This window comes from Myodes glareolus, chromosome 1 (assembly GCF_982192425.1).
Source record: "Myodes glareolus chromosome 1, mMyoGla1.1, whole genome shotgun sequence".
Lineage (NCBI taxonomy): Eukaryota > Metazoa > Chordata > Mammalia > Rodentia > Cricetidae > Myodes > Myodes glareolus.
In genome coordinates, this window is record NC_142026.1 from 114,702,469 (window position 1) to 114,715,652 (window position 13,184).

Sequence of the window (13,184 nt, forward strand, 5' to 3'; positions counted from 1 at the left end):
TGTATTCTGTATTAATGCCTTCTCACATTTATTAAGGAGACATTTATTAAGATGTACATCCACATTAAACTCTAGCTGTCTAGAAAGTCACTTCTGGGCATCATATATATATGTATATATATACATATATATATGTATATATATACATACATATATATATATTTATCGGTTATCACTAAAGCTTTGTGCCTCCTCCTCTTTCCTTGCCTTCTGTCAGCTCAAGTGCAGGTCCCTAGGTACAGAACTTAAATTGGTAGAGGAAAAAGATCAACAGAATGAATAACTATCAAGCTGATGTTGATCTTACACCACATCTCAACAATACTTTAAAGGATAGACTTTTTTCTTCAGATACCTAACTGTACATTCATGTTTCAGATTGGCACAGAAACAGAAATGGGATCTTAAAGGAAACAAACCAGTTTGTCACATGATCATTTCAAATAGACGTTGAGCCTCTGTTTACAAGTCAACAGACAGAGGAATGGTAAGGTTTTCCATCACCGTACAGCTGTCCGAGTCAAAGGAAACTGTTCTCTTACGGAGTTTGTTCCCGCTCCACCCACACGGGGCCAGCTTTCTCCCTATGTTCACTGGAAACAACGTAGAGACAAGTTCACAAAGCATGCTGGTCTGACGCCTCAGTCTTGTGCCAGCTGATGCATCAGAGGGGTACAAAGGTACACGTGTATGACAGAGAGGGTTCTGTGTTAGCTCTTGACAGTCTGGGGCATACTGCTGAATGGTAAACAATATAGTGGGCAAAGTCTGGGCAGAAAACCAGGCAAAACCTCAATGGAAACAGAGCCAAGTGAGAAATGGGAGAGGTTAAAAACGATTTAAAAAGTCAGAAAGATATGGCGACCAGGCGTGATAGCTGGAATGCTTGTCAACCGCTGGGAAGCATGGGACAGGGAAGGGCATAGAATGGTTAGACCACAGGGTGGATTGAGAAACTACATAGAGAGAGTTAGGGTCACTGCATGATACAGAGACCTCCTCGTTGCGTTTGAACATGAAATTATCCCCATGGGCTCATATATTTAAATACTTGGTCCCTGGCTCATAGGATTGTTCTTGCAAGATTGTGGAACCTTCAGTAACTTTGCTGTTGGAAGCAGGTCAGTACAGCAGACCTGAAGTTCCTGTCTACCTTCTGCCTCTTGCTTCCACTGCCATGTCTTCCTCGCCATGATGGACTGCATCCCCTAGAACTACATGCGCCCCCACTGAAAATAAAACTGTCCACCATGATGGGCTGCATCCCCTAGAACGCCTTCTCTTGAGTTGCTTCTTGTCAGATATTTGAGCATGACCACAAGAAACACAAACATTTTTGCGGTCCTTCTACAAAGAGCAGCAAAGAACTGTTTAACTTGGAGAGCCCCAAGATTAAGTCTGAACTGGAGGTCTCTGAGGGTTACAAGAGGAAAGGCAGGGAGGGTAAGTGGCTGGGGCTGAGCCTCTCTCAGGATGAGATTACCCATAATCTCATAGAGTGAGCTGCCCTCACTCTACAGGGATGTATTAGAAGGCAAGCAATAGAATACAGGGATCGCAGGTAGTAAGCATTCAAACCTTAATGGCTAGTTATAAGCAATGGCTTGAAGACTTCATTGTAAACCAACACATTAAATTACTAGGAAGATGGGCTCATAACCCTTCCAGAAAAAGTACAGCCTTGAGTCAAAATGCAAGGCCCTGAATCAAAAGGAAACACTGCTGTAGAAGGGCAGGAAGATTCTCCGAGACACGATGTCATGCTATCTTTGAAACAACCTTGGACAGTTTGTAGTGTCTTAGAGATTTTTGTTGCTGTGAAGAGACACCATGACCACGGGAACTCCCTTAAATAAAAACATTTAATTGAGGTGGCTTTCTTACAGTTTCAGAGGTTCAGATCATTCTTATCAGAATGGGGAGCATGGCAGTGTGCAGGCAGACATGGAGCTGGTGTTGAGAGTCCAACATCTTGACTCAGAGGCAACAGGAAGTCGACTGTCACACTTGAGGGAAGCTTGAGAAAAGAGACCTCAAAGCCACCCCCACAGTGACACACTTCCTCCAACAAGGTCACACCTCCAACTCCCTTTGGGGACCATTTTCTTTCAAACCACCAGAGTATGAATCTGGAAGATTATTTCAAAACTTAAAGCTGAGAAAAGACAGTCAAGACCTTCTTGTTCAACTCTTCTTGTCTAAGGGATGAAATTATCTCAGACAAAAAGGGCATAAAACAACGCTGATAACTGGCAAAATTAGAACCAGAACGCAGGGCTCTTATCTCCAGTTCAGAGATCTCGCGGGAGTAGATGCGACTTTCTGAACAGGAGAGATCTGGTCACAAGCAGAAGCAGCTTGTACCCATCCCATCATTTGTTATTGAAATGAGAAAGATTCTAACTCTGATTTCTAAGAAGCTTCCCAAATGTCAGGAAATCTGGGGCTGGCCATGAACTTGGAGCTTATGGAACCAAATTAACATTATCTGCGGAATGTTGACAATGTCCTAAGCGAAGATAAAGACCTTAAGGAGCATCTCCTGGTCAGCCATCTTTCCCAGTCTCCTGGTCAGCCATCTTTCCCAGTCTCCTGGTCAGCCATCTTTCCCAGTCTCCTGGTCAGCCATCTTTCCCAGTCTCCTGGTCAGCCATCTTTCCCGAGAGTATCTATTTGTTGGGATAAGGCACTCAAAAGGCTTCATGGATAGTGAATTCCAGTTGAAGCAAATACAAAATAGTTGATGTGTATACAAATCCCTACCATTGTTTAAGGATGATCTCTAAGACAATTCTTCTCATACGGTATAGAGGTTGAGAAGAAAAGGAATTACTTTTAGTTTTTCATACATGGGTTGAAGTTTGAAGAAGTCTATGGTCAGGAAGTGAAGGAATTCATTTTAATAAACTAGCAATAAAAAAAAACAATTTAAATAGGAAAGGTTGAAAATATTTAAGAAACATTAAATACATACTGGAAAGTTATACACTATACAAACATGTAAGTTAAGGTTGAATGATACTCAGCCATGGCTATGGAAAGGCACTGAAAGGAAGGATTCCTTATAGACCTCGCCATCCTTCAGCCCAGAAGATCACTTTAACCAGTCAAGGATGCTACGCTAATTGAGCAACTATGATAAGATGAGGCAAAATGGCAAACTGAGTCCAAACTCTTAAAACAAAAGATGCTTGAATTCTTGGGCAAGGCCGTACAGCCCATTGAGAATACCATAGAAATCATTCTCTGTCAGTGGATTTAAATTATTCTGATGAGACTCAGGGGGCAGGTGTTTTCTACCACATAAGCTTGGTCTGCCCATGCTCAGGGGAGAAGGGTGCGTTGGGAGAGCTGTCATGACTTAGAGCATTATTACACTGCATGCTGGGTTTTGAGAGGTTGGTTGATTTAGCGGAACTCTCTGGCTGTTCCTAGGAAGAAACACTAGTAGTCTCCTCCTTAGTTAACTGGTCATGGTGCTGTTGGTGGACGTGCCCAGCCAGGAAGAGCCTCTCATAACACCAGCCCCATCTGCTAACACTGAAGAGAGTTCTTTGCAACGTGATGTACTTCCCTTTTACACGACAAGAGACGAAGGCTAGACAAATGAATCACAAATCTAAGGCAATTAAATCTGTGCTATGTGGTCCATTATAGCGAAATTAGTTCCCAGTCCCCAAACTGGAGTTGAGAGACCTAGTCCAATACAATCTTTTGATCCCCAAATCTAAAAGTACAGAATGAAAAGACATGCAAATAGGTATCATTATCTCCTACTTCTATGACCAGCAAGTTAACACATGGAGAAATTTGTTTTTCCAAATTAGAACTATCATCTTTCTATAGCTTTAAGAGGCCTAGGGCTTATTTATTAATATAAAATTTATATAACCATTAGATAATCACAGAATATAACCACAGACAGCATTAATGGTTGGTTAGTATATTAACTGTCACTCTACTAAGCAACAGCCAATTGTTTTTCTCTTTTAAATTTTATTGCTTTATAAATAATACCATTCAAAATTTCCACTTCCTCCCCTCCTCCCAGTTCCCTCCCGCTTCCCCACTCACCCTCCCCCATCCCTCTCCAGTCCTAAGAGAGGATAGGGTACCCTGCCCTGTGGGAAGTCCAAGGTCCTCCCCCCTATATCCAGGCTTAGGAAGGTGTGCATCCAAAAAGACTAGGATCCCAAAAAGCCAGTACATGCAGTAGAGACAAAACCCAGTGCTATTATCATTGACTTCTCAGTCAGCTCCCATTGTCAGCCACATTCAGAGAGTCCGGTTTGATCTCATGCTCCTTCAGTCCCAGTCCAGCTGGCTTTGGTGAGCTCCCATTAGATCAGGCATACTGTCTCAGTGGGTGGACCAACCCCTCCCGGTCCTGACTTTAGCTAATTGTTTTTTAGTTCAGTGAATGGGATGATATTACCAAAATGACCTAAAATATACATAAACTGATCATGGGTTTTAGTTTATAGTTTTGTTTTTCTTTTTCAATTTTACTTCACATTACCATGTAAATTTAAAGTTGGAGTTACAGGCAATTGTGAGCTGCTTGACATGGGTGCTGGGAACTGAACACAAGTCCTCTGAAAGAGCAGAGTGCCTCTGAACCGCTAAGCCATCTCTCCAGGCCCTCTTACTAAGAGAAAATTTAGACTCCAATGGAGTGCCTCCATGATTCACCTCATCCCTCAGTGATGAACCTCACCCCTGCCCATCCCCCTTGGAGTCAGTTTTCAATGGCTCATTTGTAAAACGCAGTTTATTCCAGTCTTTACCTCCAAAGAGTCCCCTTCACAGTCGCCATCCTCCGTGCCTCTGCCCTTCTCTTCCGTGATGGTGTTCACCATTTCAAAGAACCTACAACGAGAGTTGGCATTCATAGCACGGGCTTCTTCACTTCGCTCAGTAAACCCATCACAAGCCAACAATAGCTTAGGTGGAGAATTCATTTAGGGCACTAAACACATCAAACATCCTGCCTCACCTGCTACCGGCGTACTCAGAACTTTTACATCAGTCAGTGGAATGGGGCAGTCATGGCACACAAGCCCTGTTCATAAAAACGTTCTGAATGGCCCATGAATCTTAGTGAATACAATACCTGTATCTACCTGGCAGCCCAGCAGAGATCAGCCTCTTGGTTGGTCACCCTGCTGAGGAGCAACCGGAAGGAGCAACTGGAAGTGGGCTTGCCCCACAGGGCTTGCCCCAGTCTCTGGTGAATGAATATCATGGGCTCAGCTCTCTCAAGTGGAAAGATTCTCAGCCCAACCACTGTAAGTAAATAGATCCCAAATCGACTTCAGAGCAAAAAATCAAGAACCAAGAGTCTTTAGGCAAATAAACCACCAGGATTAGTCTATGTGTTTTGGGGGAGTTGTGGGGTGTAGGGGTGGGAACACAAAAAGAAATATCAGATTGGGAGGATTTTTTCTAGAAATTTCTGACTGCAAAGACTAGTAAATGTAACTTGAACCTAGAACACTGAGGTTAGACAAAGTCATAAAAACATTGAGAATGTAGACTTGGCAGTCAAATCAAGATCACTGGGTTCTATGTGACTTAGGCAAACTTTTCCACTTCTCTGGCTGTTTAATTGCAAAGCAGGGGTGTACCTGTTCCACAGGCTGGGAAGATACTTAGAGAAATCCTTACAAAGTACATACGCACAACACTGCATTCATAAACGTTAATGCTATTTTGTTCCTGCTATTGTTATTAAATAAACAAAATAGCCGTATTCTGGCTATTCCAGAATGTCCAGTACCTTTAAATCTCCTGCCTGAGCACTTCCATCATTATATGTGCAGATCCTATAAAGTCAGTCTGAAACACGGATGTGACCTAGACAGACTGACTTATATATGCTCTGGAGACAGAGTCATCTCTCTGGTTTTCCTTTTGTTGTTGTTTATCAAGACAGGGTTTCTCGGTATATCCCTGGCTGTCCTGAAACTTGTTCTATAGCCCAGGTTGGCCTCAAACTCAGGGACCTGCCTACTTCTACCTCTTGAGTTCTGGGATTAAAGGCACGTGTCACCACTGCCCGGTGAGCCACCTCTCTTTTGATGACATTTTAAAATGCTTGTTAGACTTTATTTCTGAAGTCAGTTTCAGAGCCCAGTAATGTAAGTGAGAAATAAATTTGCCCCTTACCCTCTGAGTAAAGTAGTAAAGTTTAGGCCAGTGGTTGACATATGAACTAAGGGATGCACTGGATACGTGGGCTGCTGGCTTCACAGGCAGGGCATGCTATATGCAAGGCTAAGCACACAAAACAGGCTATCATGTGATGAGATTACCTACACAACTCAGAAATTATTTCTGTGCTTCAGTTTATCTTTCCACCCATTCAACAAACACTCATTAACACTTAGGGCCAAGAGCTGCTCTGCCTAATGGGAACCAATGGATGAGGCGATTTTGGAGTCTGTGGCCTATTTACAGAGTTCCCTTGTTCCTAATGAAAACAATATTTTCATGCAATATATTTTGATTGTGTCCTCCCTCCCCCACACGCTCCAATTCTTACTCTCCATTCCCACCGCACATTTCTTGGAGGTCGATGGCATGGAAACAAAACAAAATAAAGCTAAATCCCATGATTTGGTGGAATAAGAGTAAATCCTAAGTAAGATTAAATATCTGGATGAGTTAGAATCAAAAGTAAGGTCGCTTAAGAGGGAAAAGAAAGCAAAAAGAACCTTTAAAATGGCTTTACAGCTAAAGATTAAGACCTGAGATGAAGACACACACCAGCCATTAATGAAAAACTTCTCACTATGACCATAAGAGAATATAACACAATCTGCCATTATATGTCAGGAGCATGGATTCGAGGTCACATGGGCCTGGGTCAAGTCCCCAGTTTTATCCTTACTGGTTATTTGATTTTAAGGTAGTTTAAAAAAGTTATATGATTTAAGGTGGTTTAAAAAATCTATTTCTTTTCCTTCTTTTGTGGAAGATGGTAATCATACCTATCTAATCGGATTTCACTAAAGATCAAAATCGATACTAGGCTGGGGATGAGCATCAAGAACAAATACTGTCTACTGAATTAGCCTATCAGACATTTATTATGGTAATCATTTGAAAAAAGGTCAACCCTCAATAAAACCTAAGCTCAGCCTGGTTTCCGCCCACGTTTTGGCTGCTAAGTGGCTATTCGCTTCTCCTCTACTTTATTGCTCATCACTGTGTTCTAAGGGAATATGAAATATTTAACTAAGAGAAATATACCCGGGGAGAACATGGTCACAGGTTTTTGGGCTATCTCTTTTACTGGTACAGGCCAGATCCTAGGCTATGCGCCCACCAGAGAGAATCCAGCATAACTGTTCTGGAGTGGGGCTCAGGTACTGATTTAATGCTTACCAGGTAGTTCTTCTAGTAGGTAGGATTAAGAGCATCCATTGCAGACAGGAGTAAGTTTATGCTAAATAATCTGTTCATGGAAAATTTGGCACTCATCTATAGTAAGTAAACTTTTAAAAAATGAGGCATGGCATTAAACAATTTACCAGCACACCTCGGCTGACGTTTCATTTGTGTAAGATACACTGACTAAGCAAGGGCCTGATGTTAAACAGAAGTCCTGGATCCAATACCACATGCGTCTAAAGCAATCTTAAAAATAAAGTGTCTTAGCTGGGCGGTCATGGTGCATGTCTTTAGTCCCAGCACTCGGGAGGCAGAGTCAGGTGGAGCTCTGAGCTCGAGGCCAGCCTGGTCTACAAGAGCTAGTTCCAGGACAGTTAGGACTGTTACACAGAGAATCCCTGTCTTGAAAAACAAAACAAAACAAAACAAAAAAAAACCAAACGAAGGAGGAGGAGGAGGAGGAGGAGGGGGAGAAGGAGAAGGAAAAAAAAAACCAAACGAAGGAAGAGGAGGAGGAGGAAGAAACAGAAGAAGCAGAAGAAGAAACAGAAGCAGAAGCAGAAGGAGAAGGAGAAGGAGAAGGAGAAGAAGAAGAAGAAGAAGAAGAAGAAGAAGAAGAAGAAGAAGAAGAAGAAGAAGAAGAAGAAGCAGCCTGTACAACCGTTCTGTCATCAGTTTTCCACAGAAGCCACATGAGCCGCTTTACCTGAAAACGGTAACCATGTGAAACCAGCCCCTCCAAGCGAAGGGCAGATACGTACTTTTTACAGTGCAGCTCTGTGCAGAAGTAGATCTGGAAGTCATCCGAATTGTGAAGCACGTAAAGAAAGCAGCAGCGCTCTTCAAACTTGGAGATACTGAAACAAACAAACCCCACTCTATTCAGACAGGTCCTTTAATGCAGAAGAAAAGATGGATATTTCTTATATCCACCCCTGCTGTGACGTCTCTGCCATTTAGGACAAGAAGTGATAAGCATCACTTTCAAGACTGATAGTCCCCAGACCATAATACTAAAATTATATATGATTCCTACGCAAACGTGCAGAACAGGGCTGCTCTGGGGTGCTGAAAGTTCATGTGCCACATGTTGGGTTTGACATGGGCACGAGTCCTGTCTGGTATAGCACTGACCTGTTCCAAGAGGGACGCACACATCCCAGCTGGCTGGCTAGCCTCAGTGACTCCGGGCCTATGGGACGTGTTTTCAGAGCTAGGGAAACAGTTTGTACAAGCGGCAGAGTCGCCACACTAGCTGCGGAGCTGAAGGAGCAGAGCCATGTGGCCCAGCCCTTGGTGAGGCCCTAGCAAGTACTTTCCCTTAGACCAATAATTCTCAACCTGGGGATCGTGACCCCTTTGGGGATCAAACGACCCTTCTACAGGGGTTGCCTAAGACCATTGGAAAACACAGATCTTTACATTACAATTCATAACAGTCGCAAAATTACAGTTATGAAGTTGCAATGAAGTCATTTGATGGCCGGGGTCACCACACCGTGAAGAACTCTATTGAAGGGTTGTTGCATTAGGAAGGTTGAGAATCACTGCTTTAGAACAATGTGAACAGTCTGAGTTGGTAAGTTGAGTTAGGACACACTAGTTTATACCAGGAGTTGGCCGATGTTTTCTGTAACGAGTCAGACAGGGAAATAGTTCAGGTTTTACAGGCCAAACCACTCAGTTCGGCTACTGGAGCATGGAAGCCTAGGACAGTTGAGACTGTGGCTACTGTCTAACACATTTTATCGATAAAACAAGCCAAGGTGCCCACTTGGTCCATGAACATAACTTATCAGGCCGTATTATCACTGCTGCACCTGCTATTTCTTCCTTTAAGATGCACAGCTTCATTTGGCTTTTTGAGCATGGTCTTCCTGTGTGCCTTCGAAAGGCTTCAAGCTCACTACAAGGCCCAGACTGACCCTGAACTCATGATCCTCTTGCCCTGACCCAGTGAATACAAGGATTGTAGGCATGTCCCAGCATGCCCAGACTTTATATTTTCAATCTTCTAAAACTGATTCTTGTCATCATCGAAGGCCCAGATGAGATCCTTTCCCCCTCTGGCTTTACTGTTTCTACTCCAGACAGAAGGAGTCCCCGTGACGCTCCTCTCTGGATGTATTCCTAGCCTACTCATCTCACGTCACGCGGCCATTGGTTGTTAGACTTTTGCTACCCCTTCCCACTTGACTGTGAATTATTCAAGAGGTCTTTGTCTCTTCTCCGTCTTTAGCAGCACAGGACTCAATAGGGCACACAGCTGGTGCTCAGCACATGCCGTTGGCTTGCGCTGGCCACACTCGGAGGTGACGCAAGGCAAAATGATGACCTAGTTGGATGGCCCCTTCCTTGGCTTGTCATCCTTTCTTTATAGAGGAGGAAGCCAGGAAAAGCCGGCTGTCTTTGAAGTCACAGACCAGAACTCAAGTTTCCCAACATGTAAACCAGCCATCACCAGAGGGAGGCATTCCACATCCACAACATGAGTCACAAGAAGTGTTGGGAAGGCCCTGCCAGGCCTAATTAATAAGAGCTAAATCACTGTAAAACAGAGCTGATGAGGTGTAATGCACTGTTACGATACTAAACGGATTGCCGGAGAAGGCAGCAATAAAGAAAGAGTACCTCGCTAATGAGTGGTTGAAGGATTAAATATTAAGAGCGGACAGCTTTATTTGAGAAGGTATTGATTGGAAAGTCGTGAGTCAGACTCGTAATCGCGCTTGTTTCTATTCAGATCATTCCTGAGGTAACAGGTAGTTGTTCTACCGGGCACACTAAAATTATCGGTGACTCACCGCGCTGCCAGTTCAGGCTCTAACAAAGCCAATTACAGCAATTGCGAAAGCAACAGGATATTGCACAACTGGCCCGCAGAAGTCTGTTGTCTCCCATTCCCATTATGTGTGTGTGTGGGGGGGGTAAACAGTAGTAAACGCAATTTGGTTTGCAGGTTGAATGAGTTGGTGTGGCACAGGCTGCTAATGTGACAAAGTTCCAGACACTCAACCACTGCCACCCGATTCTGACCGCTGACCTTATTTCTAATTCCCAGGAGAAAGTTTTTCTTTTCTTTTCTTTTTTTTTTCCCCCCTGAGCCACTGGCATTATGACAAGATTTTAGGACTGGACTCGAATTTGTCACTGTGACCTCACCAACACAATTGCATCAGCAATTGTGACCTTGGGAGAAATTTTCATGAATTCCCTATCGTATATCATCATGAAGACGAGATCCCAGGTATAACCTGGGAGATGTCCTGCAGACCTCTTGGTAACCTAAAGGACAGAAAGACATCTTCCAGCCTTAACCAAAAGGTCAGCCAGCGAGCAGGAGAGGACCTCCACACAATTCCTTTTTAGCCACATGTCAATTCGAGGCCACGGTTCACATTTACCCCGGAGTAATGATCATGCTATCAGTTGGAGGGCCCATGATGACGAGGTGCTCTTTATCACAGGGGCAGAGAAGCTGGTGGCTGACTCTTGACAACAAAGAAGGATCCCTGAAATGTTTTCCCAGTTTAAATTATGATTTAGAGCTCTATCTGGGCTATGAAAATTTCAGAGCAATGTCTTCTAAGCACACAGAATGTCCGGGAAAACGTACCTTACTCCCCTGATAGCGGAAGCGCTGAAGTTCCACTCGTGTATACCTTTCTGGAACACAGGAGAAGAGCAATGACAAAAAATATTAAGATTTTTTTAATAATGAAAAATAACATCATAAAACAATTTAGTTTTATTATTTTAATAGCATGGCCATTTTTCCTGATGCCTAATTCCTCATGAGCACATTATCTTTGGGAGCCTTCATTTCATTCTGAACTCACAAGGGTGATGTTTACTGAATTCCTTTACTTCAAGACAACAGCTTTCAAAAAAACCTGAAAGTTCTTGTCATTAAACGTAAACCTTAATTTTAGTTGTAACTCTTATGCTTTAATTTTAAGTAAAACCCAAACCGAAACAAACAAAAATAAATCAGTGATCACGGTCATTAGATTGCTGTGGTCAGCAATTATTTTCTTTTTGCATACTTGCCAATGATTTTCCATGCATGTATGTGTTTGTGCATTTGAGGACACATGTGGAAGCACACATATGCACACTCATGTGGAGGCCAGAGGCCAGCCTCACGTGTGGCTCCTCTGATGCCATCCATTCTCCACTGGCCTGGGGCTTGTCACTTGGTCCCTGGGGGTCTGCGTGTTTCGAGCTCCCCAGGTCTGGGAGCACAGGTGTACACCACCACACCCGGTTTTCTTATGCTGGTTCTGGGAGTGAAGCTCAGCTCTCAGCTGTGAAGAACACTATACTGCATGAGCTACCTCCACAGGTTTAGCAATGTTTATTTTCTGAGAAAAAAATCCAATTAATTTAAATAAAGTCTTTGTAAGGTTTTAAAAATAATTCTCTCTGAATTATCTTTTCCCTTTTGACTTTGAAAGAGGGGGCATATTCTGTAGTCCAGTCTGGCCATGAACTAGCCATCTTCTTGCCTCTTTTTTATTTAAAAGTTTTTTTTTTCATTTAACACCCCAACTACAGTTTCCCCTCCCTCCCTGCCTCTCACTCCATCCCCGCCCACCTTATCCCCACTTCTCAGACAGGGTAAGGCCTCCCATGAAGAGTCAGCAAAGGCTGGCACATCACGCTTCTGGATCGCTGGGATTCCAGATGCCTAGCGCCATAGCCAGCGTGGGAAAGGTAAAACTTTTCAATTAAACGGGCAACTGGTTTGTTTCTTTTTTTCAGAAACTGCGCGTGTGTGGTATGTGAAACTGTACATGCATGTACAGGGTGCCTATTACAACTCTAAGGGATTATTACCTAATTTATCCAAAGCTTAATATGTTAATAGTGTTTGAAAATAAAAATTGGGTTATTATGTGAGAGATAGATATGGGTGATTCACAGAGTCCATATTTAAAAAAATTGAAAATTTATCTCTCAATTATGATTAAGCATATCATAATAACCATCACATAATTATCCTCAGATTACTGTCTCTATACAAATGTTTGGAAATCTCAATGTCTCCCAAACTGACATATTAGGATGCAATGAATGGGGGAGCCTTATATCTAAGCCTACCTAACCGGACCAGTATAGGGCCTGCATGCTAGTCCAGATGGCCTTGTCCTTCATCCTGGCTTTCAGTTCTTCCTCGCAGTGAAGGCTAACTCCAGGGTCTATGCCCTAACCACTCATGTTCCTAGATTAAGAAGGCTGCCAGATACTCACAGTTTTGGCTAATTATTCAGAACATCCAAGCAGTTTTATTTTTTTAAACTTTGCTAGACAGTCCTATAAAAATGACTCGACAGGATTAATTTTCTCTTTTAAACTGTCAATCAGATGCTGAATTGAACTGACTTCCTTTACCAAGCATCCGGGTGATTGCTCCTTCTGCAGGAGACTGACAGCTAATTAGAGTTACCTGCCACAGAACTCTGGTTGTAATGAAAAGACCTAATGGATGACGCTGAACTTATGCTAGGCAATGAAGAAATGTCCCAAGCTCTTCCACCAAACCAATGGCTTCACATCTTGCAACCGTCAACAGTGACAGAAGCCATCAATCTTGCTAAGATTTATGACAAAGGAAACCTGGGATTCTTAGATGGCTTCCCCGCCTGACCTCATCCTCCAATAAGGGTAAAACTACCCTAATAATCTTCTTAACTATTCCCTCAGTAAAAATTAGAATAGAAATAAAAAAAATGTTTAGCCATGACATAAAATTAATAGCATGCTAAAGTAAAACCACCAGGAAAGCC

At 42.9% G+C, this 13,184-nt stretch overlaps 1 protein-coding gene across 2 annotated transcripts in view; it reads right to left on the reverse strand.

The window, feature by feature from the left end:
- The window catches only part of Map3k5 (mitogen-activated protein kinase kinase kinase 5), a 208,121-nt gene that overhangs the window by 59,573 nt on the left and 135,364 nt on the right, over positions 1-13,184 (reverse strand). For both annotated transcript variants that reach the window (XM_048424974.3, XM_048424975.3), the window contains exons 12-14: positions 11,012-11,061; positions 8,157-8,252; positions 4,788-4,869 (exon numbers count right to left, since the gene is read on the reverse strand). In XM_048424974.3, the coding sequence (XP_048280931.1) occupies positions 4,788-4,869; positions 8,157-8,252; positions 11,012-11,061 (228 nt within the window). The remainder of the gene's footprint in view (positions 1-4,787; positions 4,870-8,156; positions 8,253-11,011; positions 11,062-13,184) is intronic.